The sequence below is a fragment of the Hemiscyllium ocellatum genome, chromosome 34, assembly GCF_020745735.1.
Source record: "Hemiscyllium ocellatum isolate sHemOce1 chromosome 34, sHemOce1.pat.X.cur, whole genome shotgun sequence".
Classification (NCBI taxonomy): domain Eukaryota; kingdom Metazoa; phylum Chordata; class Chondrichthyes; order Orectolobiformes; family Hemiscylliidae; genus Hemiscyllium; species Hemiscyllium ocellatum.
Window position 1 is genome coordinate 11,310,993 of NC_083434.1, and position 27,839 is coordinate 11,338,831.

At 40.4% G+C, this 27,839-nt stretch overlaps 1 protein-coding gene across 3 annotated transcripts in view; it reads left to right on the forward strand.

Annotated features, from left to right (window-relative positions):
* Positions 1-27,839, forward strand: part of LOC132832323 (lysine-specific histone demethylase 2) — a 112,828-nt gene that overhangs the window by 65,156 nt on the left and 19,833 nt on the right. For all 3 annotated transcript variants that reach the window (XM_060850238.1, XM_060850239.1, XM_060850240.1), the window contains exons 14-17: positions 6,693-6,820; positions 12,189-12,320; positions 16,073-16,147; positions 19,462-19,578. In XM_060850238.1, coding sequence (XP_060706221.1) covers positions 6,693-6,820; positions 12,189-12,320; positions 16,073-16,147; positions 19,462-19,578 — 452 coding nt within the window. The remainder of the gene's footprint in view (positions 1-6,692; positions 6,821-12,188; positions 12,321-16,072; positions 16,148-19,461; positions 19,579-27,839) is intronic.

Sequence of the window (27,839 nt, forward strand, 5' to 3'; positions counted from 1 at the left end):
TGGCATTCTCAGGTTAGCTGTTAACAATGGTGATAGCTAGACAATGTGTTGAAGGTGTTAGCCCCCTGTGTTCTCTGTCTATGACCTGATGTTTAGATTGATTCTAATCTAAAAAGTGAGATAACAGAGTTTTACATAAATTCATGCAGTTTTTGAGCTCTGAGTTCTACATGAATGTATGCAGTTTTTGAGCAAAGTGCAATGTAACTCTGCAAGTACAAATTCACCCCACAAAATATGTGTGCATGTGGGTCTTTGTCTGTTGTGTCTGTGTGTCTGTCTGGGGTGGGGGTTGTGAGTGTGTGTGTGTGTGTGTGTGTGTGTGTGTGTAGTGAGTGCAGAGTGTCTTAAGTCCGCAAGAGGGTGCATGTGGGAGTGTGTGTGTGTTTATAAGGGTGTGTGTGGGTGTCTGTGTGCGCGTCTGTGTGTACCTGTTGTCCGTGTGTGTGTGTGTGTCTCTCGTGCAATGGTGATCACCCATAATGTGACATGAACCCAAGGTCCCGGTTGAGGCCCTCTCTGTGGGTACCGAACTTAGCTATCAGCCTCTGCTTGGCCACTTTGCTGCCTGTCCCGAAGTCCACCTTGGAGGATGGTCACCTGAAGGTCTGTGGCTGATTGTCCTGGATCACTGAAGTGTTCCCCAATTGGGAGGGAACCCTCCTGTCTGCTGATGGTTGTGCGGTGCCCATTCATCCGTTGTCGTAACCTTTGCTCGGTTTCCCCAATGTACCATGCCTCCGGGCATCCTTGCCTGCAACGTACAAGATAGACAACATTGGCTGAGTCACATGAGTACCTGCCATGCACAAGGTGAGAGGTGTTCCCACCCGTAATAGTGGTATGTATGTCCACAATCTGACACGTCTTGCAGCGTCCACCGTGACAGGGTTGTATGGAGTTGGCCTGAGAGCCAGGCAGTTTGCTACGAACAATGATCTGTTTGAGGTTTGGCAAGTAGTGGAGGTGTGGGGAAGGTCTAGGTGAGATGCTCATCCTCATTGATAATGTGTTGCAGGTCACGAAGAACATGGCATAATTTTTCAGCCCCTGGGAAGTACTGAACAACGATTGGTACCCTGTCAGTTTCAGCACGTGTCTGTCTCCTGAGGACATCATTACAGTTCCTTGCTGTGGCACGTCGGAACTGGCGGTCGATGAGTTGAGCATTGTACCCCGTTCTTGTGAGGGCATCCTTGAGTACTTTCAGGTGTCCGTCATGTTCCTCCTCATCTGAGCAGATCCGGTGTGTGCGTCGGGCTTGTTCATAGGGAATGGCTGTTTTAATATGTTTTGGGTGGAAGCTGGAGAAGTGTAGCATTGTGAGGTTGTCTGTGGATTTGCGGTAGAGTGTGGTGCTGAGGTGTCCATCCTTGATGGAGACGCACGTGTCCAAGAATGAGACAGACAGTCGAGAGTAGTCCATGGTGAGTTTGATGGTGGGATGAAACTTGTTGATGTCACTGTGTAGTTTTATCAGTGACTCCTCGCCATGGGTCCAGAGGAAGAAAATGTCATCAATGTACCCGGTGTACAATGTTGGTTGGAGATCCTGCATAGAGACGAAATCATGTTCGAAACTGTGCATAAAAATGTTGGCATATTGGGGTGCAAATTTGATCCCAATGGCTGTTCTGTGTCTGGATGAAGAATTGGTTGTCAAAGGTGAAGATGTTATGATCGAGGATAAAGTGGATAGGTTGTAAGATGGTGTTTGGAGACTGGCAGTTGTTGGTGTTGAGTACTGAGGCTGTTGCCGCGGTGCCAGCCTTGTGGGGGATGCTGGTGTAGAGTGCGGAAACGTCTATTGGGACAAATGTTCCCGGTTCGACTGTAAGAAATCCGTAGTGTCGCGACAGAGGCTGGAGATCCACTGTACAATATCCCCTTTACCCCCCCTGGAGATCCCCTTTACCCCCACTGTCATCAGCACATCTTTTTCCTAATAACTACTAGTTCTGAAGAAGGGTCACTGGGCCTGAAACTTTAACTCCACTGTCTTTCCACAGATGCTGCCAGACCTGCTGAGATTCACCAGCAATTTGTTTTTGATATAAATGAATGCTTTGAGTTGGTGTTCACAAGTGAGGGGGGGGCTGCTGTGGATATCCAAGTAAGGGAGAAGGAGCGAGATATATTTAAGGAAATTAACACAGTGAGGAGGTTCTGAGTAGTCTGGTGGGCTTAAAATTAAATAAATACATCTCTAAGGCCAGATGATGTATCCCTGGCTGTTGAGGGAGGCAAGTAGAAAGTAGCAAGCCATTGGCAATAATTTTTACTTCATCCCTGGCCATGGAGGTGCCAAAGGACTGGAGGAAAGTTACTGCAGTACAGTTATTCAAAAATGAGCAAGAGAAAAACCAGGATATTACAGGCCAGTCAGTCTAACCTCAGTCATGGGGAAACTATTGGAAGAAATTCTGAGGGGCAGATTTAATTTTCACTTAGAGGCAGAGATTTATCAAGAATAACCATCAAGAATTTTTAATGGGGGGGGGTTTAAGGTTGTGTGTGACCAACTTGATTGAAGACGTAACCAGGTGTGTAGATGAGGGCAATGCCATTGACGTACTCTATTGAACTTCACCAAGGTTTTTGATAAGATCCTGAATGGGAGGCTGGTCATGAAGGTAAGAGTCTGTGGGATCCAACAAAATTTGGCTAGTTGAACCCAGAAGTTGCTGCCTGGAAGGAAGCAGAGGGTGATGATCAAAGTATGTCTTTGTGACGGGAATCAACGTTGGGGCCTTGTTGTTGATGTTATATACAAATGATTTAGACTTAAGGAAGTAGTAGAGGCTGGTACAATTGCAACATTTAAAAGGCATCTTGATGAGTATATGAATAGGAAGGGTTGAAGCTGGCCAAATGCTGGCAAATGGGACTAGATTAGCTTAGGATATTAGGTGGGCATGACAAAGTGAACGAGACCTAGACAGAGCAGATAGGAAGAAACCTTTCTGTTTGAAAGGATCAATGACTGGGAGTATCGATGTTAGGTAAGTGCAGAAGTCTTAGAGGAGATGTATGGAAAACCCAGAGGCTGATTGGAATCTGAAACTCAGTGCCTGAAAACAAATGGTAGAGGCAGAAACCCTCAACATTGAGGAAGTATTTAGATACAGGTAATTCTTCTATAGTGTGATGGTTGTGTTCTTGTTCAGCCCCACACTATAGAAAAATTGCACTTTAGAAATGGTGATTAAACTGTTGGTGATGCTATCACGTTCCAGCTAAGACGTGTTTTAAAAGTTTGTACTTTAGAAACAGTGTCCTCCAATTGCGTTATAGCAAATTCGCGTGAACAAAACACGCATTATAATAGAATGGCCTGTATGCATTTACAAAGCTTCATCAAATGCTGGGATTGGAATAGTTAAGTGCTTGTTTTTGACTGGTGCAGACTTGGTAAACCAATATGTTGAAGAGTCTTTTGTTGTACCATTGATCTCTATAGCTAACTCTATTGCTTCCAGGATTTGGACAAGCACTTGCAAGTTTGAAATATTCAGTGGTATATCCTGTTGGATAAAAGGTAAAAATAAAAAATAGGGATCCACAGAAATTCAAAGCTGTATATAAGAGGCTGAAGGGTGAACTTAGAGATTCATAACATCATGAGAGTCATTGATAGGGTGAATAGTCAAGGTTTTTGCTTTGCCCCAGGGTAGGGGAGTCCAGAACTAGAAGGCATAGGTTTAAAGTGAGAAGGGAAAGATTTAAAAGGGACCGAAGGGGCAATAATCTCACACACAGGATATTGCATGTATGAAATATCTGCCAGACGAGGTGGTGGAGGCTGATACAATAGTAACATTTAAAAAACATCTAGATGGATATATGAATAGGAAGGGTTGAGAGGAATATGAGCCAAATGCAGGCAAATGGGATATCTGGTCGGTATGGACAAATTGGACCGAAGGGTCTGTTTCCATGCTGTACAGCTGTATGACTAAATACAGGACAGTTTTGTTTTTGTAGCTGTGCTGTAAAATGATAAATTTATCTTGGCCATCTAGTGTGTGTGCCCTGGCCCTTAATGTTGTATAGTTCACTTAATGTGATTTTCTGATAGTGTGGAATACTTAAGCTACCTTCTCCGCTCCCCATCACCCCAAGCTTTAAAGGAAACAACACAAATATAGGTTGTTATGGACCAGGCCAGACCTCCTGAAAAATATTTTAAGAAGGTAGCCTAGACCCTAACTTTTTCTTCTGCTAAAGGCAGATGTTAAGTGGGTGTTTCAGGTGTGATACAACTCACGGTCAAATCACTCAGCTGTAATAAAACAAAATTTATTTAAATACTACAATTGAAACACAGACAAAAGAAAGGGGAATTTAGGATAACCTAACTGTTTGAAAACTTTATTGACTCGATGCATTAACTGTCAATAATGAACTGTTCCAATGAAGTAACATCCCATAAACACACCCCTTGCCAGAAAGGTAAATTCAAGCAGGAGGGATCAACATCCAGAGAGAGATTTCCGAGAGTGTCAGAGGGGTCATTTACTGAAGCTTGTACTTCTTCTGGACTTGTGATTCTGCTTGTGACTGCTACAGCAAAAAAAAACTCAAAAAAGACCTGAACTTGGAGAACTGACCACTCCCCTTCCATTGTTAAACTAGACTCTTCATTGCCTCTGCCTTTACCACCTCTATTGGGAATAAAAACTAAAGACATAATAACCTTTTTAAAGTGACAGCATCATCACAGATAACAGTATTAGTGAATCTTAACAAGACATGTGCAAGATATTTATATATTCTGCCCTTTTGCCCCATCTCCATCCATTTTACGAAATGTTGTGTTACAATGTCTTTCTGGATAGCCGAGGAATGTGATACAACGTTCAGATTTGAAAAGGTTATACAAGTTTTCATGAAAGTAAAGTGTGCTTCTCCATATGTAGCCATTGATCCCAGCGCAAAGCAAGTACTCATTGGGTGAGAATTTAAAGATTGAAAAGCTACTCTAAATCTTGCCATGAGTCCACAGAAATAGGAACAGGAGTAGTCTGCTCAGCCCCTCGAACCTTCTCTGCCAGTCTTGAGGATCATGGCTGCTCTGACATTCCTCATATCTACTTTCCTGATCTTTCCCTGTAATCCTTGATTCCTCCTGCTGGTCAAGAATCTATTTCTCTCAGACTTAAATATACACAAGGACTCTGCGCCCATCACACTCTGTAGCCAAGAGTCCAAAGACACTCAACCAATCAAAATAATAATTCCTCCTCATCGCAGTCCTAAATTGACACCCCTGAGACTATGCCCTCTAGTCCAAGACTCTCCCATGGGGAGAAAGATCTTCTCAACATTTACTGTCATGCCCTGTAAATCCTATATGTTTCGATGAGAACTTGGGAGGCACGGTAGCACAATAGGTAGCACTGCTGCCTCACAGAGCCAGAGACCCGGGTTCAATTCCCGCCTTTGTGGAGATTGCACATTCTCCCTGTGTCTGCATGGGTTTCCTCCAAGTGCTCCGGTTTCCTCCCACAGTCCAAAACAATGTGCAGGTTAGGTGAATTGGCCATTCTAAATTGCCCGTAGTGTTTGCTGAAGGGGTAAATGTTGGGGAATGGATCTGGGTGGGTTGCTCTTCGGAGGGTCAATGTGGACTTGTTGGGCCGAAGGGCCTGTTTCCACACAGTAAGTAATCTAATCTAAACTTCTCATTCTTCTAAACTTCAGTGAGTTGAGTCCCAAACTGTTTAGTCTTTACTCCTAAAACAATTCCTGCATACCAGTAATCATCCCAGTGAACATTCTCTGAACTGCCTCCTTCCTTTTATTGTTAAGTCCATTTTGAACATTGATTATTTGTTTGATTGCTTTTTCCCTACCATCCCCATCCTCCCATCCAGCTTACTTTCTGCCTTACTGCCTTGCTTACTTGCTCCCTCTGGTACTGAATAATAGTCAATGTGTGGTGCTAATGTCATTTTTAGGACTAATACAAATTTTTGTTCTTTCCCACGGGTTAATCATCAGTGAATATTGGTTGATCTTGAATTAGAATAAGTGATGGTTGGCTGTGTTCCAGTTTGATATCCCAAAAAACTGGAGTTGCTGGAATTCTGAAATTAAAGCAGAAAATTCTGGAAGGCACAGTCAGGGAATCTGTGGATAGAGGAGCTGACTTCATGTTTGAAGTTTGGTATGTCTTCTTCAGAATTGACAGATCAAGTCCTGTTCCTTGATCTTGCATTTAAACTGCAGGAGGCCGAAGACTGAAAGATCGCATCAAAGCAAACTGGAGATTTTGAAATGGCAGGTGACTGGAAGCTTTGGATTATGTTTGCAGACTGATCAGAAGTACCTGACCAAGTAGTTGACCAAACTGTGTTTGGTGTCTTCAGTTTAAAGTAAACTGCATTGTGAGCAGTAACAATTGATATATTAAGTTGAAAAAACTGTTCAAAAGTCACTATTTTATCTGAAAGGAGCGCTTGAATGAGGTGAAATAGCAGATGTTGTTTCTCCTGCATTTGTGTGGAAAGGTGGCTTGGAATACGAGAGTGATTGAGAAGTACACTGGGGTGTTACCAACTGAATCTTTCCTTTTAATTGGAAGAAGAGGAGAAGATATGTTTGTTTGGAAAATGACAAGCTGATTTGTTGAACAAAAGGCTTCAAAAAAAAAGCAAAAATCAACATACAAGTTTTTATTCTGTGTGCAGAAAAGATTGAGGAGATCTACCAAACTTTTATTCAAGAATCTGGAGTCCAGTTCAGTGAACTAGAAGCCAAAGTGCTGCAGTTTCATCTTGGCAACCTTGAATATGCGTGTGGTAGCAACCTACAGCAGGTAAAAATAAAATGAAAGAATCATCTGAATGCTATAGAAAATTGTCAATGATGTATAACATTGATTTTAGTAATAACTGCAGTAATTATAAGTTGTATTTTCAGTGGCTAAAAGTTTCTACTTTGGTGGTCTTCAGGTAGAGAATTAGAAAGGGATGCTTGGAGCGGAGAACTCAAATTTTTCTGGAAGAAAATCCTCAACAGATTTATTTTATTCCAGGAATGCTTGAATTCTGTACTAATAAGGGAGTAACTGGTGTAGGGTTAATCACCATTATAGAAATGAGGTTTCAAGGTGATCCAAGGGTTGAAATGTTCAAGGCTACACAGTATTTTGGAAAGATAGACCGTGACAAAAGAATAGAGGTACCCCTGACAGTGAACAATAACATAAATGAGAGAGGATCTATGCTCAGATGTTCATTATAGTACAGTCAATATGGGTCGCAATTAGGAATGGCAACAAGCATACAATGCAGGTGGGACTAGTTTATAAACTTGCGAAAAGTAGTTATACAAAATATTAAACAAATTATTTGAGCAAAAGTAATCTGAAAATTGTGGGGATTTTGATTATTGTGTAAATCAGAAAATAAAATGGCATGGGTAGTATACAGAATGAGCTGAAAGAATGTTTTTCAGGACTGCTTCTGAAAGCACACCATTGTAGAGCTGTGGTAAAAGCCATTTTGGATTTGGTATTCTGCAATGAGGCAGGTTCATGAGCAACAAAAGCAGTGTTTGAGAAAATCCATTCTGGCTTAATCTGCAGAGTGAAAACAATTCAAGTTTGAAGTCCAATGGGATTCTTCTTTGGAACTGAACTCCAAGTGTTTTTAAGCACTGTAAGGCTTCTAATAATTTATTAAATGGGGAGAAAAAAATTAATAAATTAGTCAAGAATATGAAACAAATTTGGCCTTTTGCAGCCACCAAAAGGTTATGGTTTTGGGAAGAGTGCTAATATAAATTTTGATTTAAAAGCAGAAACAAGAGAAGTATGGCAAATGGAGAAATTTTGTCTTTACAGCAGAAGGGGCAGCTTGCATTTAAGACATAGTGAGTAACCTCAGGGCTCAAAAGAGTGAATAAGTTAAGATAATTAGTCTTAGTAACAAACAAATATAGGCACAGATTGTGCATTTTCAGACTGTCTAGTCGAGTTCCACAAGGATCATACGTTGGGCCTTGGCTATTTACAATCTACATTAATTACTTGGATGAAGAGACAGTAACATATCTACGTTTGATACAAAGCCAGACAAAAATGCAAGTTGAGGACGCAGGCTACAGATAGCAAGATGGTAGTTGGAGTGTAATTGGTCCCTGAAGTTATTCACTTTGATCACAAAAATAAAGCAAATTTTTCATGAAAGGTGTGACCCTTAGAAATATTAATGCTCAAATAATTTAGTGTGCCTGTTCAAGGAACACACAAAAGTCTCCTGATAGAGAAAGCAATTGAAGGCACATTGGCTTTAATTGCAAGGTGTTTGAAGTAGAGGATTAGAGAGGTGTTGCAATGATTGTGTTGGGTTTTGGTGGGCCATACCAGGAATACAGATTGCAGTTTGGTCTCCATATTTAAGGAAGGCAATACAGGGAAAGTTCACCAGATTGATTCCTAGCATGTGAGGATTGTTCTCTGATGACTGACTGAGTAAATTAGGCCTATGTGCTCTCGAAGGTGAGTCAATTTCATTGCAATATGCAAGACCCTGAAGAGGCTTGATGGAGTAGATGCTGAGAGAAATGTTTCCTGAAACAAAAACATGGACATGGTCTAGAAATATGCAAGTTTTAAATCAAAGTGAAATAGATAATAGGTGCAGGAGTTGGCCTGAGGAAGGTGGTTGCAGAAGGCCAAATTAAGTAAGAGCATCATATAATCTTTCAGCAGAGATAGAAGGAAGTTGCAGAGGCAGCAAACCAAGTGGTCTTAATGTTAGTGACAAAGGAATCCATGAGTTCCTTGCACATTTCATGTTCGAAGGGAATGTGGAAAAATGTGGGAAAGGGTTTTAAACAAATGATTTGAAGTAGGCAAAAGATCCTTTGATTCCGGGATGATTCTAGAAAAGTGAACTAAATTTGCAGATGGAAGATGAAACATTTGTTCGTATGCTGTGACTCTGACACATTCGGTGAATTGCTAAAGTGGTTGGTCACCATATTCCTTTCAGGCTGTCTTTCTTGGACTTGGAGTAAAGGCTGTTCAGTGGGAGCAGCCAGGTGAGAGAAGGTAATGGTTTTAATGGTGATTAGAGTGTTGAACATGGAGGTGAGCATGTGGTTGAAGAGATCAATAGCTCTAGAAATCTTAAGGTGAATGGAGGCCCAAAAACACACACACTTGGAGAGGGGTGGAGGTAAGATCCAAGGAGGAGAAGATGGCAGAAGAATAAGGGTTCAGACTGCTGTGAAATTTAACTCAAGGAGCCACATGACACTGTGACAGACTTAGATAAAAACAATGACTGCAGATGCTGGAAACCAGAGTCTGAATTAGAGTGGTGCTGGAAAAGCACAGCAGTTCGGGCAGCATCCGAGGAGCAGTAAAATCGACATTTCGGACAAAAGCCCTTCATCAGGAATACAGGCAGAGAGCCTGAAGGGTGGAGAGATAAATGAGAGGAGGGTGGGGGTGGGGAGAAAGTAGCATAGAGTATAATAGGTGAATGGGGGAGGGGGTGAAGGTGATAGGTCAGGGAGGAGGGTGGAGTGGATAGATGGAAAAGAAGATAGGCAGGTAGGACAAGGCATGGGGACAATGCTGAGCTGGAAGTTTGGAACTGGGGTGAGGTGAGGGAAGGGGAAATGAAGAAACTGTTGAAGTCCACGTTGATGCCCTGGGGCTGAAGTGTTCCGAGGCAGAAGATGAGGTGTTCTTCCTCCAGACGTGTGGTGGTGAGGGAGCGGCAGTGAAGGAGGCCCAGGTCCTCCATGTCCTCAGCAGAGTGGAAGGGGGAGTTGAAATGTTGGGTGTGTGGTAAATTGGTACGGGTGTCCCAGAGATGTTCCCTAAAGCACTCTGCTAGGTGGTGTCCAGTCTCCCCAATGTAGAGGAGACCGCATCGGGAGCAACGGATATAATAAATGATATTGGTGGATGTGCAGGTAAAACTTTAATGGATGTGAAAGGCTCCTTTAGGGCCTTGGATGGAGGTGAGGGAGGAGGTGTGGGCACAGGTTTTGCAATTCCTGTGGTGGCAGGGGAAGGTGCCAGGATGGGAGGGTGGGTTGTAGAGGGTCTTGGACCTGACCAGGTAGTCACGGAGGGAACGGTCTTTGCGGAAGGCAGAAAGGGTTGGCAGGGAAATATATCCCTGATGGTGGGGTCCGTTTGGAGATGGCGGAAATGTCGGTGAATGATTTGGTTTATGTGAAGGTAGGTAGGGTGGAAGGTGAGCACCAGGAGCATTCTGTTCTTGTTCTGGTTGGAGAGGTGGGGTCTGAGGGCGGAGGTGAGGGATATGGATGAGATGCATTGGAGGGCCTATCTTCTTTTCCACCTATCCGCTCCACCCTCCCCCTGACCTATCACCTTCATCCCCTCCCCCATTCACCTATTGTACTCTATGCTACTTTCTCCCCACCCCCACTCTCCTCTCATTTATCTCTCCACCCTTCAGGCTCTCTGCCTGTATTCCTGATGAAGGGCTTTTGCCTGAAACGTCAATTTTACTGCTCCTCGGATGCTGCCTGAACTGCTGTGCTTTTCCAGCACCACACTAATCTAGACTGTGACAGACTTGGCAAGGCAAGTGGTGAAGTGTGTACCCAGGGCTTCATTCAGGGGGAAGTGTGATTACTCCTCAGTTCATTTTCCATCAATGTTATGCTCATGTAGTTTTCTGTAAGCTCATGGATTACAAAGACTTTATTTTCAAATGAATGGACATTCTGGGACAGTGTAAATTTATTTTTGTTTTCCCTCTCATTCTTTTGTCAATTATTTTAAATCTGGAGTTGCTGACCCCCTTGAGACAGTTTCTCATTTTCTCTCCCAAACCTTCAAATGTTATTTTTAAAGCTGAACTCCAGGTCATTTTTCTGCAAAAATATTAAGTTACAGCCTGTGAGCTGATCCAAGCACGGATTTCTAGGAGTACTGGTAGTGCTTGTGAGGGGCCTATGTTATTCTCCGAATATAGGTACTAATCCTATCCAACATCTGATCAAGCAGTGATGAACTACTGCCCCCCCCCCCCCCCCAACCCAATTAAGTGACTTTAATCCAAAGCCTACATTTCTGGATAAGTCTGTTAATTGATACTTGCCTTTTTTGAGGAAAAGGCTTTCCACTGTACTTCTCAAATTAATTTTATTCTTGGTAATGATCTCTCGTAATTTTCTTTTCACTGGCCTGTGGTTACTAAGTTTATTTCCCCTATTCCTCCAGTTCTCTGGCACCACTCCCAAGTCTAAAGGAAGATTGAAAGATTGTGACCAGTTTCTGCTGTATTCAATATTGCTTCCCTTAGCAGTCTTTAATGCATTCCATTTGTATTAGGTGACTTGATAACTTTGAGTAGCAGTTTGATTGACACAGTTTTTATCTTTTTTTTGTTGTAAATAATGATCTCTAACCACTCCTCTATTCTAACAGTAATTTATCTTATTCTGTGGAAACAATACAAAACACTAACTCAATGCTGCAGTCATGTCCTGTACCTGAGATTTCCTCCTTTTTCTAGCCCTTAGTTTATCCCACATGCAAAAAGTAGCCTTCCCTTTTGTGTTACCATCTAGTATTTTGTATGATGGAAACAAAGAACTGCAGATGCTGGAACTCTGAAACATTAAACAGTAAGCGCTGGAGAAACTCAGTAGTTTCGGCAGCATCTGCAGAAAGAGAAGTAGAGGTAGCATTTCAAATCCTGTGATTCTTTGTCAGGACATTAGTTTTTTTCTCAACTTTATTGCAAATATTTTTCTCACATTGAATCTTCTGTATTCTCGATGAACATTTTATGCTTTTGACTTTAAATATTTCTTTTTGTCACCCTGAGACGTTTGGAGTAAGCTTGTTTGTAACTTAACTATTCTAGCCTTTATTCATTGAATATTTACTTGGCCGTTTTTGCTTGCAGCACAACTGTCATATTTTCTCAAATCTGTGGTTTGCTGTCTTCCAGTTCTTTATTTCCAACTGTCATTAACTTGTTAATTTTTCTGTCAGTGCTTTAAACCTGGTCTCATAAATGGTGACTATCGCACTAATGTTCTTCCTTTGGAACACACTCCACTAATCTAAACTATTATTTATTTTCCTGGTATAACTGTATAAGGTTATCCAATTGAAAAAAAATTTAAAAATGCAAATATGCTTCTTTTTCTTTATGTAACTGACTTGATTTTTGTTGCAGGTGTCTGCACGTTCCTGGGATCACAATGAGTTTTTTGCCCAGTTTGCAGGTGATCATACTCTCTTCACATCAGGTTACTCTGCCATCATCAATAAACTTGGCGATGGTCTGGACATTCGACTTAATACTCCAGTAAGTTTTCTGTTTTTAAATGGCAGTTCCATTTGTAAAACAAAAATTGAGTACCAAAAACTTGCAGCTTATCATACTGATAAAGGTAATAACAGGATATATTTTAAAGGTTGGTTATTTTTAAAAAAGCAGAACCAGCAGGTTTATTTTGGATTAGTCCCTGAGCCACAAGCAAATTGGTGTTCAGTCAGCTAGATCACAGAATTCAATGCATGTCTTAAAGATTGACATTTAAGAATTTGGAAATTGTATAGTTTTAGCCAAATCTCACTACTTTGTTATTCTGTTCCCTTTAAAGTAAAGACCAACATTCTGTTTTCCTTCCATTTTTGCTGAATTTGTATGCTAGCTTTCTCCATTTAAATAATTATTCAGCTCCTTTATTCTTCCTGGAAAAGTGTATAACCTCATGTTTACCCACTTTTTACATTCTATCCGCCAAGTTTTTGTTCACTTGCTTAACTTGTCTGTCTGCAGAGTCTGTCGTCTTCACCTGGTATCCCATCTATCCTTTCAGTATCATTCAAAACTTGACTATTTTACATTCTTCATCCAAGTCAATGTTTATTATAAATAATTGTGGGCCCAGTGATGATTGCTGTGACACTTCATTAATTACAGGTTTCCACCTGACAGTGCCCTCTTTATCCTAGCTATTAGTCTTGTATTAGTTAGTCAGTCCTCTATCCACGCTAAAAAAGTACCTTCAATCCAAGTGATACTTTATTAAATGCCTTCTGAAAATCCAAATATATTACATCCACTGCTTCCCCTTTATCTATCCTACTTGTTACCTCCTTAACAAATTCTCGTACATTTTGTCAAACATGATTTCTCCTTCATGAAACCATGCTGTAACTCTGTTTGATCATACTTTACATATTTCTAAATGCTCTGCCAGTACATCCTTTATTACAGACTCAAATAGTTTGCCAATGACAGATATTCAGCAACTATTATACTTTAGCTGTTCTTTTTTGTCTCCTTCCCTTTTTAAATCCATCTTGAGCTGAAGTTGAGTCTTAATTATAGGTATTTTCAAGAGTAAAAATAATAATCCTTTCTCAAGGGCTCCTCTTGATTTGCCTAAGGGCTACTTTTGATTTTGTGGCTTCTTTCCCATTCTCACCAGCTCCTTTTGTTGGTGATGCAATTATACAGTAACAATATCTTCTGTTTTGAGTTGTCATAGGGGGTATTTGGACACTTAACATCAAAGTAAGAATAACTTTATATCATCAATTATTATTCTTCCAGTAAATTTAAACATCCAACACGCACAAACGTTAATTTTTTAGACACATCAGTATTTAAACTAACTCAAAAAAAAGCATAAGTTAGCAAAAAAAGTGTCCCCCAATGATTGACACATTTATAGACACCAACATTCGTCATGGCAAGCCAATGGGCTGAGAACTGACAGATGGAGTTTAATTCAGATAAATGCGAGGTGCTGCATTTTGGGAAAGCAAAGCTTAACAGGACTAATATACTTACTGGTCCTAGAGAGTGTTGCTGAATAAAGACACCTTGGAGTGCAGGTTCATAGCTCCTTGAAAGTGGAGTCGCAGGTAGATAGGATAGTGAAGAAGGAGTTTGGTATGCTTTCTTTTATTGATCAGAGTATTGAGTACAGGAGTTGGGAGGTCATGTTGCGGCTGTACAGGACATTGGTTTGGCCACTGTTCCTATCGGAAAGATGTTGTGAAATTTGAAAGAGTTCAGAAAGGATTTACAAGAATGTTTGCCAGGGTTGGAGGATTTGAGCTATAGGGAGAGGCTGAACAGGCTGGGGCTGTCTTCCCTGGAGCATTGGAGTCTGAGGGGTGACCTTATAGAGGTTTACAAAATTATGAGGGGCATGGATATGGTAAAAAGGCAAAGTCTTTTCCCTGGGGTCGGGGAGTCCAGAACTAGAGGGCATAGGTTTAGGGTGAGAGGGGAAAGATATAAAAGAGACCTAAGGGGCAACTTTTTCACGCAGAGGGTGGTATGTATATGGAATGAGCTGCCAGAGGAAGTGGTGGAGGCTGGTACAATTGCAACATTTAAGAGGCATTTGGATGGGTATATGAGTGGAAAGGTTTGGAGGGATATGGGCTGGGTGCTGGCAGGTGGGACTAGATTGTATTGGGATATCTGGTCAGCATAGACAGGTTGGACCGAAGGGTCAGTTTCCATGCTGTACATCTCTAACTCTTAAGCAAATCTTCTCATGAGATCACAGGCTAATGTGTTTGCATCGCATATGGACAAAGCTAAAATAGTTGCACGAGGAAGTAACTACTCTATTAATTGCATTAACCAACAAATACCAGGCAATCATTATTTTCCAACAAGAGAGAATCTAACCCACTTACTTTGACATTCCATGGCATTATCGTCACTAAATCCACCTTTTTCAGCATCCTTGGAGTTCCATTGACCAGAAATTGAACTGTATTAGTCATACAAATACTGCAGTCATAAGTGCAGGTCAGAAGCTATGAATCCTGCAGTAAGTAACTTGTCACCTTATCAACAAAACTTCTCCACTATTCGCAAGGCCCAAGTCAAGAGTGGGAGTACGAGGGAATATTTGCCTCTTGTCTGGATGATTGCAGGGTCAAAAATATCCAAGAATCTCCATATAATTCAGGGCCAAGGCTGAAAGGAGATTTGCTTGAAATGTACAAAATTATGAAGGGTGTAGACAAGGGCCATTTTACCTTAGGGAAGTTAGTGACCAGGGAGCATAGATTAATGATCGATAGAAGGGTTAGCAGGGAGATGAAAAGATTTTTTGACCGGGGGGTGTCACAATTCTGGAACTTACTGCCTGAAAAATCAGTCAAGACGGAATCTTTTAGTCCATTAAGAGGCCTCCACATACCTGAAGGGCCGTGAACCAGTTGTTGGAAAGTGAGATTGGGCTGGGAGAATCATTTTTTTGGGCCGACTCAGACATGATGGGGCAAGTGACCTTATTCAAACTTTCTATGATTTCACTTGTATGTTTCTGTGTAAATTGGCCAGGAGTGAGTCCCTGTAGCTATGGGACTAGTTTCACCTTTATCAAACTACTATCCCTGACTGTTTTCCCCACATTGAATGTGTCTGTTCAGATGAGTCTGTCTCCCTGTCTTTCCCTTTAATAGAATGAGGATAGAATGCTTGTATAACATTTGCAATCCTTATTGCGTCACTCCTTATCTAAGGTGGATTAATAGCCAATATGTCTGAGTTTATCCTCTCTCTTCCCTTTGAAACAGAGGTTGTTTTCTGCCCAGTCTAAGTTTCATGTTGATTTTAAGTACTCCTTTATCAGTTTTTATCTACTCCAAAATCCCAAAAGTTGCCTTTTTCTCTGTGACATTTGTAATAATGACTTAATGAAAGTTTGTGAGAATATTGTCAAACATGAATAACTTGGAGGATAACAAACATTAGTTCTCTTCAATAACAAAAACAAAATACTGCCAATGCTGGAAATATGAAATAAAAAGTGCTGGAGAAACTCAGTAGGTCTGGCAGCATCTATAGTGAGAGAAACCATTAACAGTTCAAGTCTAATAGATTGTGATCATGTAGAGGAGTCGTTAATGTGCAATGGAATACCAAAAATAAATTCAAGGACTGCAATTTAATTTCAGGGTTAGGAACTGCAGTGCATTGCAGATTTATTTTTACAGTTTGTTCCTAGTGTTAGTTCCATGTTTTATGTCCATTATTATGTTTCAGGTTAATCATAGAGTTTTTTTTTATCTTTACAGGTGCAGACCATTAATTACTCAGGAGATGACATTCGCATTGGGACAGCTAATGGAATGTTATGGACAACTCAGAAGGTAAATCTCTATTTCTTAATATTAGTTGTATTCAGCTCTTAAATTTTTTTGGAAAACTACCACATGATCTGACCACAATGGTTTTCCTCATCAGTCCACTTATGAGGAATGAAGTGTTTGATTATGGTGTAGTAGTAGAATAGAAACTATCTGTCTTCATTGTAAAACAATAATGGTAAATAATCTATTTGTATATTGGAGAAAAGGGAATAATTATCCCAATTTACAGATGAATAAATCAGTGCGATTGAGGTATCCATGAAGTTACTCTAGCGTTATGTTCCAGTCCTATTCTCTGAGCTGTGTCATATATGAATTTATGACCTCTTCCAGAGGAAGAGAAAGTTTAATTAGCATAGTGTTATATACGAAGGCTGGCATTTCCTGGAGATTGGATGTAGGGTGTACTGACAAGAGCCATGGTACTAATCAGGTGTCTATTACATTGGCTTCCAATGCAGACAAGAGGGTCCATTGGTCTTATGATTCTGTCTCTGAGATAAGCAGTACCCGTTATTGGGAAAGAATTCATCTGCAGTTTATTGAAAATGAAATCTGCCTCACATGGGATTTGTGCACAAACTATAATAGAATGAAATTGTAATGTGAACTTGACCAAGTAGCTCCAAGCCTAAAAAAAAGGAGAAATCAATTTCTGCAGAGCCCTACAGGGAAGAAATGTTCCTTGATCTGGATCTCTGAACATAAGATTTTGTGTACTTTGCACAATTTCAATTTCAGAAATCTCACTATGACATAGCTGTGAACCTCTCTTAATTAAATCAAACCCACAGAAGAGCTCACCTGATTGAGTGATAGAGAACTCCCAAATTCCACTATTTAAAGAAAATATCATCAATTTATTTTTAACTCTAGAAGTGAACATCAAATAACAACAATTTACAACTCTAAGCCCCCTTTGTCTTAACTGCTTATTACTTACCTCCAACACTATAACAATATGCTGTCCCAATAAGACACTTATTACAATTGCATGAACTTAATTTCAAAGCCACACAGCTACTGTTGTCTTCTGGGGCTTCACTCTCTGACTGCTGAATTCCCTGGGTCTTCGTCTTTCATTTTACTGAGAGTATGTTTCATGTGAAAAGGTACCTTTTGATAGTGTTTACTAATTTCTTGGATCTGTCTCGATGGCAGTTGGTCTCTGATCATTTTTCAAAATGCCTACATTTTTATACCCCCAATGTCGATCGTCACATTATTTCAATGTTGGCAAAACAATAAATTCAAACTTTATTGGGTTTTGGTGGTATGGGACATAACAATTCAAATTTAATCAGTTTAAATTGTCAAAACAGTAACCAAACCTCTGGTATCTGTTTCACAGCCAAATATTACATCTTTTCAATTTTCCAGTACACTCTGGGATTGCCATCTAGTCATATACACAGTTGCTTGTAAACTGTCAGTTCAGAACGGCATTCACTTTCTCTTAAAGTGCCTTCAACTTGATAACAATTGTTCTGGAAGTTGGCAAGATTTATCCAGTTTTACAATAGAATATTGGGAACGTTTATGAAAAAGCATGATAGTTTAGTAAACTGTTTATTGAGAAACATATTCTACTATTTAAACTGTGTGTACTATTTAAAAGTGTACTTTTTGATGAAGTGTTGACTGTTGAGGAAACAAGCCATGTGTTACTTTCCAAAGTTGGTATCTCCTTATCTACTCTAAAATGTATCCTATGCAATGAATGACTTTTGAACTGAAGTCATTTAGGCAACCTAGGTGGTAATGTGATGGTCTACTTCTGTTGATCTTAGTTGTAGTACATATATGAAGTGAGATTGGAATGATGAACATGAACCTGTAGTGCATAAATAGTTTTGAATTCAGTGTTAACTTGGCAATCCTGATCAGGAAGGCTGCAGCACAGTTGATGTTGGAAATAGCACACCTATGCAATCAAGAAGCAGCAGCAAAGATGCACTACCTACTCCATAAAAGCCACATACAGTGGATGCTGGAAATCCAAAACAAATGTAGAGAATGCTGGAGAAACTCAGCATGTCTGGCAGCATCTATGGAGGGAAAGAGTTTGCTTTTGTATCTGGTATGAAACTTCAGACCTTTACTCATTGTGCGCTCCTCAGCCAGAAAAAGCGCAATGCTGACAATAGATGTCTGAAATGAGAAGCAGGAGAAAGTGAAGACTGCAAATGCTGGAGATCAGAGCTTAAAAATGTGCTGCTGGAAAAGCGCAGCAGTTCAGGCAGCATCAGAGGAACAGGAGAATCGACGTTTCGGGCATAAGCCCTTCTTCTGAAATGAGAAGCATTCTGTTCCCAAAATTAAAGATTGCATATTTCAATATAACTTTTTTTGAAAAAGGAGAAATGAGACTGAAGTAGAGATTTTGATTGGGATGCGTTTATCAATACAGATCTACTGTTCCATACAGCATAACACAAATATTAGAATCTTGAGAAGCTAAAAAAAAATAATTGAACCAATATCTTATAGCATCTTGCAAATTTTGCCATCTTTTGAAACTGTTGTTTCTTGCACCTTCTAAATTCCTGTTTTGAAAATGGTGCTTACCATTACATAGTAAGTACAACACAGCAATAGACCATTTGACTCATTGGCTCATGCTGTTTTTATACCTCACATGAACTTTCTCCAACTATCATTCGTATGATCATATCTCCAGAAGCGTCTCTTCCTTTCACATTGATGTGTTTATCTTGTTTCACTTAAATTCTTTTCTCCCTTTCCCCCCCCCCCCCCCCCCCCCCTCTCATTTATCTGGTTTACCTTAAGTTCATCTATGGCATTCTCCTTACTACTGCTTTGTGGCAGCAAGTTTCACATTCTAACTGACCTTCAGACAAAATAGGTTGATCATGAACTCCCTAAGGGATTTTAAATTTATTTTGATGACCCAAAGCTTTGATCTTCCTGAGGTGAAATGCTTTATGGAGTATATACTTTCAAAATCTTAAAAAAAAAACTCTGTCACTACTCTTCAGCTTTCCTTTTTTTTTTAAGCGAACAGAGCCTCAGATTGTTCAATCTTTATTTTTATATAAATAGCTGTGTAAATGGTAACAACTCTGGTGCACAGGAATTGGGCTACCTTTGGATTTTTTTTTCTGGACTCTTCCTTAAGGTTTTAGGACTTTGATCTTTTCATGCATAGCGTCAGCAGACTCAGCATACAAATTGTACAAATCTCTTCTAGATTGTATATTTTTAAAAAAATTATTGTGAATATTTATTTTAAGTTTCTTAGTGGTTTACAGTGTCTCCATTATCTGACTTATCTTTGGATGTTATCTTGGCAGGTCTTGATTACTGTTCCTCTAGCCCTTCTTCAGAAAAACACTATTCAGTTTTATCCAGCTCTATCTGAACGGAAACTCAAGGCCATCAACAGTCTAGGTCAAGGGGTAATTGAAAAGGTAAGTGGAAGTCGAATTAAAATCAGTTGCTAACCATTGGTTGCCACATATGTTAGAGTCATAGTCATACAGCATGGAAATAGACTCTTTGGTTCATGCCGAACATAATCTCAATCAAAACTAGTACCACCTGCCTGCTCCTGACTCATATCCATCAAACCTTTCCTATTCATATACTTATCCAAATACCTCTTGGACGTTGTAATTATGCTCCCATCCACTACTGCCTCAGGAAGTTTATTCCGCATGCTAACCCCTCTGTGTAAAAATATATTTGCCACTCATTTTTTAAAAAATGTTTCTCTTCTCACCTTAAAAATGTGTCCTCTCGTCTTGAAATCCCACATCCTAGGGAAAAGACCATTAAGTCTATCTGTACCTCTCATTATTTTATAAACTTTTATAGGATCACCTCTCAACCTCCCACACTCGAGTGAAGAAAGTCCCAGCCTTTCTTTTTAACTTCCACTGGTAAATCTCTTCTAAAACCACTCCAGCATAATAATATCCTTCCTATAACTGGGCGGCTAGAACTGGACACAGTATTCCAGAAAAGGTCTCATTAATGTCCTATACAACCTCACCATGACTTTCCAACTCAAAGGACTGAGCAGTGAAGGCAAGCGTGTCTTTTTAGCCACTATGTCTATGTGTGATGCAAACTTCAAGAATTATATACCCGCACACCTAGGTCCTTCTGCTCTAGAATGCTATCCAAGGCCCTATAATTAATTGTATAAGCTGTATACATGTTCGTTATCCCAAAATGCAACACCCAGATTTAAGCAAGATGAAGGGCTTATGCTCGAAACGTCGAATTCCCTATTCCTGAGATGCTGCCTGGCCTGCTGTGCTTTGACCAGCAACACATTTTCAGCTTAAGCAAATTGAACTCCATCTGTCATTTTTCAGCCCATTGACCCATTTGATCAAGGTCCCTATGTAGAAATAACAAAGAACAAAGAAAATTTACAGCCCAGGAACAGGCTATTTGGCCTCCAAGCCTGTGCCAATCCAAATCCACTATTTAAACCCATCACCCATTTCCTAAGGATCTGTATCCCTCTTCTCCCCATCTACTCATGCATCTATTCAGACACACCTTAAATGAATCTACTGTGCCTGTCTCTCCTGCCTCTGTTGGCAATGTGTTCCAGGCGCCTACCACCCTCTGTGTAAAGTACTTTCCACGTGTATCCCCCTTGCACTTTTCTCCTCTCATCTTGAACGCGTGACCCCTCGTCATTGAATCCCTCACACTGAGAAAAAACTATGTCTATACCGTTCATGATTTTGTAGACCTCAATCAGGTCCCTCCTCAATCTCCTTTTTCCTAATGAAAATAATCCTAACCTGCTCAACCTCTCTTCATAGCTATCATCTTCCATACCAGGCAACATCCTGCAAACCTTCTCTGCAACTTCTTCTCCAAAGTGTCCACATCCTTTTGATAATGTGGCGACCAGAGTTGTTCACCGTATTCTAAATGCGGCCAAACCATAGTCTTGTGCAGTTTTAACATGACCTGTCAGCTCTTATACTCAATACCCCATCCGATGAGGACAAGCATACCATATGCCGCCTTGACCACTCTATCCATCTGTGCAGCCACCTTCAGGGTACAATGGATCTGAACTCCCAGATCTCTCTGTTCATCAACTTTTCCCAAGGCTCTTCTGTTTACTGTATAATTTGCTGTAGAATTAGACTTCCCAAAATGCATCACCTCACATTTGCCTGAGTTGAACTCCATCTGCCACTTGTCCGCTTAACTCTCCTGTCTATCTATATTCTCCCATATTCTTTGACAGTCTCCTATGCTTTCTGCTTCTCCACCAATCTTTGTGTCATCTGCAAACGTACTGATCAGACCAACAATGCTTTTTTCCAGATCATTTATATATATCACAAACAACAGTGGCACCGGCACTGATCCCTGTGGAACACCACTGGTCACCTTTGTCCATTTCGAGAAACTCTGTTCAACTCTCTATCCTCTGTTGCTCAACCAGTTCTTTCTCCACCTGGCTAGATTACAATGTACACCATGTGACTTCACTTTCTCCATTAGTTTGCTATGGGGAACCTTCTCAAATGTCTTACTAAAATTCATGTATAAGACATCTCAACAGTCCTTCCTTCATCTCTCAACTTGGTCACTTCCTAAAAGAATTCTATTCAGTTTGTAAGGCATGATCTTCCCCACACAAAACCATGTTGCATATCACTGATAAGACCTTTCTCTTCCGAATATAAATAGATTCAGTACCTTCTCTAGCAACTTACCTACCACTGACGTCAGGCTCACTGGTTACCTGGAATATCCCTACTACCCTCCTTGAACAGGGGGTAACATTATCAACTCTCCAGTCCTCTGGCGCTTCACCTGTGTTTAAGGATGCTCCAAAGGTTTCTGTCAGGGCCCCAGCTATTTCCTCTCTCACTTCCCTCAGCAACCTGGGATAGATTCCATTCAGTCCAAGGGATTTGTCCACCTTAATATTCTTTAGCCTACCCAACACACCTTTCCACCTTATGTCAACATGATCCAGGGTAAATAAACTTCTATCTCTAATCTCAGCATTCATCACCTCCCAATCCTCAGTGAACACTGATTGAAAGTAATCATTGAGAATCTCACCCATTTTCTCAAGTTCAACACACAAACTTCCTTCCTTATCCTTTGATGACCAACCCTTTCTCTAGTTGCCCTCTTGCTGCTCATATATGAGTAGGGATTCTCCTTACTTCTGCTCACTAAAGTTATTTCATGACCCCTTTTAACCGCTTGATTCCTCGATCAAGATTGGTCCTACTCTCCTGATATTCCTCCAAAGCCTGTTCTGTTCTTCGCTGCTTGGACCTTATGTATGCTTCCCTTTTCCTCTTGACTAGTCGCACAATTTCTCCTGCCATTCACAGTTCATGAATCTTGCCTTTCCTATCCCTTGTTTTCAAAGGGAAACGTCTATCCTGCACTATCTTCAACCTATCTTTGAAAGCTTCCCACATACCAAATGTGGACTTCCCTTCAAATAGCTGTCCCCAATTTACATTTCTCAGCTCCTGCTGAATTTTGATATAATTGGCTTTGGTCCAGTTTAGTACTCTTCCCTTTGGACTACTCTCATCTTTGTCTACGAGTGTTCTAAAACTTACAAAATTATGGTCACTTTTCCACAAAGAAATCCCTCACTGCAACTTCTACAACCTGGCATGGCCCATTATCCAACACCAAGTCCAATATGTCCCCTTCCCTAGTTGGACTATTGACCTACTGCTCCAGAAAACTTTTGTATATGCTCCTTAGAAATTTTGCCCCATCCAGACCTCTTGAAACTAAGTGTATCCTAGTCAATGTTGGGAAAATTAAAATCTCCTATCATCATCAGCCTGTTGCCCCCAGTTCTTTCCATAATCTGTTTCCCTATTTATTCTTCTACCTCATGCTCACTGTTGGGAGGCCTGTAGTACAGCTCCAACAATGTACCCTTCTTATTTCTCAGCTCTACCCACAATGCCTCACTTCTCAAGCCCTCCATAGTGTTGTCCTTTAGCACAGCCGTGATATCATCCCTGACCAGCAATGCAACTCCTCCCCCCTTTATTTCCCTCCCTGTCCCATCTGAAGCACCTGTATGCTGGAACATTTAATTTCCAATCATGCCCTTGCTTCAACCAGGCAATAACGTCGTACTCCCTGGCACCAATCCAAGCCCTAAGTTCTTCTGTCTTTCCCACTATGCTCTTTGCGTTAAAGCATATGCACCTCAGACCACCAGTTCCTTTGTGTTCATCTGCTCTCTGCCTACTCTTCCCCTTGGTAATGCTAACGTCATGATCCTGTACCTTACAGTCTCTAGGTTCGACCTCTACTTGTCTTCTCTTCTGATTTCCAACCCCCTGCCACATTAGTTTAAACTGTCCCCAACAGCAGTAGCAAGAACTCCCCCAAGGACATTACTTCCAGTCTGGTTGTAGTAGAATAAACTACAAATGCCCCAATAAGTTAGAGATGTAGATGAGAGAAGCTAGTCTGAATAGTTGAATTAGCAACACTAACCTCTATTTGTGAAAATGTGAATGTAGTAGTTTTTGTCTGGGAATAAATGAAGAGCATGAGCTTGGTATTCCTGGTGAGGGTTGTTCCTCCAGAGTGAGGCTTGTAACTGATTGCCCGCTATAACTCCTCACTCCATCGTGGTTGAACAATTTTCCTACCACTCTGCAACCTCTATGCACCTCATGAAGTTAATACTGTTGTTACATAGGTGATGTCCCAAAAAGGAATTTTGAATCCGCACCATTCAGTTCTCACCTAAATCGGTGATTGTGAAGGCAATTTTGTTTTTGTCTTTTTGGCTGTGACTGATCTATTGGCATCAGACCTGTAAGTAAAAATGTGGTAATTGTGGAAAACTGTCTGGTTAATACATAAAGATTCAATGCCAATTACAAGCTCTCGATTGTAATTTTGAGATATGCTTCCCATTTGTACCTGTCTTTGAACAACATATCTAGTTTTGCTAAGGGGATGATTGGAGGCTGCTCAAAAGATAAATAAATAAACATTTTGATTCTGTGGGACTAGGAGACTAAAAACACATTTTTGCAACCAGTCAATATAAGCATCCCATGCTGCCTCCTGATATCCCTCCACTATAAGTTTAGTACGATCAGTAAATTTGACAGAATAATTGTTTTTGTAGCTGAGAAAAGGAGTAGATATTAAAAGTTTTGTACAAACAGTGCAAGCTTCAAAAACGATAAAAGTAATTGCTTTTAAAGTTTTCTTGTATTCAGGATAGATTGCAGAAAAGTGAAATGTAAGCATAACAAAGGAACCTCGATTATCTAGCATTTGATAATCCGAATATCGGATTATCCAGCAAGACTGTAGGGTCCCAATGCTTGGCTAAACTGTTATCTGGCATTCAGTTAACCAAATTAACTACTCCCTGCCCATTTCCAATATTCAAAGTTCCTCTGTATTTTAAAATTGGGCCAGTCGACATAAGTTAAAAGTTCGGTTCATTAAGTTTAATACAGGTCAGTGAAAACACACTGAAAATGTGGTGAGATTTGAATAAATTGTGGAAGGCGAAACATGTTTTATACTTGTTTTGCAACCTTTTAAGTGAACATGATTAGCAGGGAAATGTAGGTGCTATATGCTTGCATCTTTAGAAACTGATAGATTGTCAGATCTAAAATAGGACAGTAGTTATCAAATAGGATAAAATGACAGATAAAAATTAGAAATGGATGTTGGCCATGAAAAGACATTTATCAAACTGGCAATGTTGTGTGATCCATGAAAATAACAATCTCCCAGTTTGTAAATGCTTTAATAAGAAGTGTGAGTAAATGAGGCAGTGCAGTTGTGTGGGGTGTAAGGTGCGTGTGCACAGAACGGGGGAGGTCTGTTAACTGTAAACATTTAATGAACAGAATGGCAGTGGCATTTGATGAAAATTTGTCATTTCAATGGTGGCAAGGAGATCCTAAATGACTTATAGCCAAGGTCAAAACGAATACATAAGTAATCGCAGTAATTAATTGGATCTAAAAGATCAAGTTAAAATTAAGTAAACAATTATTAATATTAAATGGACCCAAATTATATTAATGTAAAATCTAGGGGGTCTACATTTAAAAAAAAGAGTAAGTGAATCTTAAACTGAAGAGACTATATGTAAATATATAGATATTCTTGGCCTGTACATCTTTTGCAATCTCCATCTAGCAAATGCTGTGTCCCTCTTTCTGCCCTTCTGCTTGGCAAATTGGTTTACAATTTAAAATAGCAACAGACTATAAATCATCGATCACTGACCTAACTGTGAAAGAAACAACTAAGATGCTATCCAGGTTCAGTTTGAGACTAAGGAATTATGACTTAACAACTGACTACATGTCGAAGTACCAGGACAGCAGGTCTGAGTAAAGAATACCAGCAAGTGCAGCTGAGAAACGGAGTTGACTTCATTGCAGAGGTTGAAGTCTGTATGTCCAAAGTTGCAAATGATCAACTGACTACAGAATGAAACCTGTAAAAATCTGGGAAGCGCAGAGGTTTGATGCAGATTATACTATAGGTAAATTCTGCTTGTAAGAATGGTCAAGATATTTCAGTACTTGAGCAGTGTAGACATTTTATTGTTATTGGCAACAAGCCAATCTGAAGAATTGCAATACTAGGCATTACAAAATATCAGTGTGGTCACCAAGGATTTCAGTACATACATATGACTGTCTTTAAATGATTAACAGTTGTGTTTCACATGTGATGAGCAGCTGAGAACCTAGAAACATTATTACCATCTTTTCTGCCAAGGCCATGAGTGTGCTTGGGAATGGATTTATTAGAGTTCAAAACTAAGGTCTTCATTATTATCATTGCTGTTGAAGTAAAGAATGTACATAAGATTACCGCAGATGCAGTGATAGAATCATCTGAAACCTTCTCAATGCTTGGCATTCGGGACATTGTAATCTCAGACCAAGTCTGCAATTTGCAAGTGAGCAATTTAAGATATGTGCTGTGAATGTGATTTTACTCTTGTCATAAGTTCACCCTACTATCTTTGAACGAATGGAGAAACTAAGTGAGGTGTGCGTACAGTCAAGACACCATCAAAAAGAATGAAGCCTTAAGTCTCACTATTAAACCAGAGATTATCTTGCCAAGACCTTCCCCACACCTCCACTTCTCACCTTTAAACAACCACCAAACCTCAAACAGATCACAGTTTGCAGCAAACTGCCCAGTTTTCAGGACAACACCATACAACCTTGTGGTAGATTCTGCAAGATGTGTCAGAGTGTCAACACCAATACCTCCATTGTACATGGGGACACCTCCCACCATGTATGTGGTAGGTACTCCCTTGACTTGGCCAACATTGTCTAGCATGCAGGCAAGAATAGCCTGAGGCAAGCTATGTTGGCGAGACTGAGCAGAGGCTAAGGCAGTGGATGATGGATACTGCATGACAATCAACAGACAGGAATGTTCTCTCCCATTGGAGAACATTTCAGCGGTCCAGGACATTTGATCTCAGACCTTCAGGCACCATCCTCCAAGGCGAACTTCGGGACAAGAAACAATGCAAAGTGGCCAAGCAGAGGCTGAGAGCCAAGTACGGTCCCCGTGGGGATGGCTTCAATTGGGTTCATGTCACACTACAGGTCCCCCCACTGCACTACACTGCCTCACTCTCTCACATCCTCCCCCGTGCGCGCGCACACATACACCCACAAGTTGTGAGGTGACCTTGATCTTGCAGACTTAAATTTTTATGTTGCTGTATGAACCCATGTAAGATTCTGTAAATCCCTTTTTTAGATTAGAATCAGTCTCAACATTGGGTACACAGGGCACCTCACACCTTCAATGCATTATCTGGGCTGACGTGGCTCCTGTTGTTAAAGTTCACTTGAGAGTGTAACTTCAAATAAGTTCTGGGATTTACATATGAAAGAACCAAAACCAACATGGTCATTCTAAAAGATTAAAAATCACCCAACACTCTGAAAAGCTAGTGTGCTTTTAATTAAACCTGTTGGACTATAACCTGGTGTTGTGTGATTTTTAACTTTGTACACCCCAGTCCAACACCGGCACCTCCAAATCATTCTAAAAGATGAGAGACTCAACAAACAATCCAGTTCATTTTCAATATGTAATTTCAGTTACATCACACTGTAAACTTTTCCTATAAATTGTGTTTTATGGTCTTATACTCCACAACCACCCAATGAAGGAGCACAGCTCCGAAAGCTAGTGCTTCCACATAAACCTGTAGGACTACAACCTGGTGTGTTGCGATTTTTAACTTTCTATGCCCCCAATCCAACACCGGCACCTCCAAATCAATCCAGAGATGATCACCACTGAAGATTGAGACTGGCATTATTAGAGTTATTGAAGGCTGGATGACTAAGAACACAACTCCTATCTCAGAAGCTCCAGTTAAACATCACTGAGTGTAACAATAACCGAGAAAAAAGATATGAAGAAGATCAGAGAACCAGCCAGGCTAGAAACATTAGTAAACAATGCATACACAACTACAGCCTTGGGAAAGAGAATGGATAAGAGATCAACACAGCACCCAAGCTAACGTAGATTTGAAACTGATCAAAGGATATAAGGAGGAAATAACAGTGCATTGATATTATTGAACAAGAAACCATAATTTAAATATGGAGTGATTTCTCCAAAGAAGAGGAACAAGAGAACACTCTGCAATTATCCA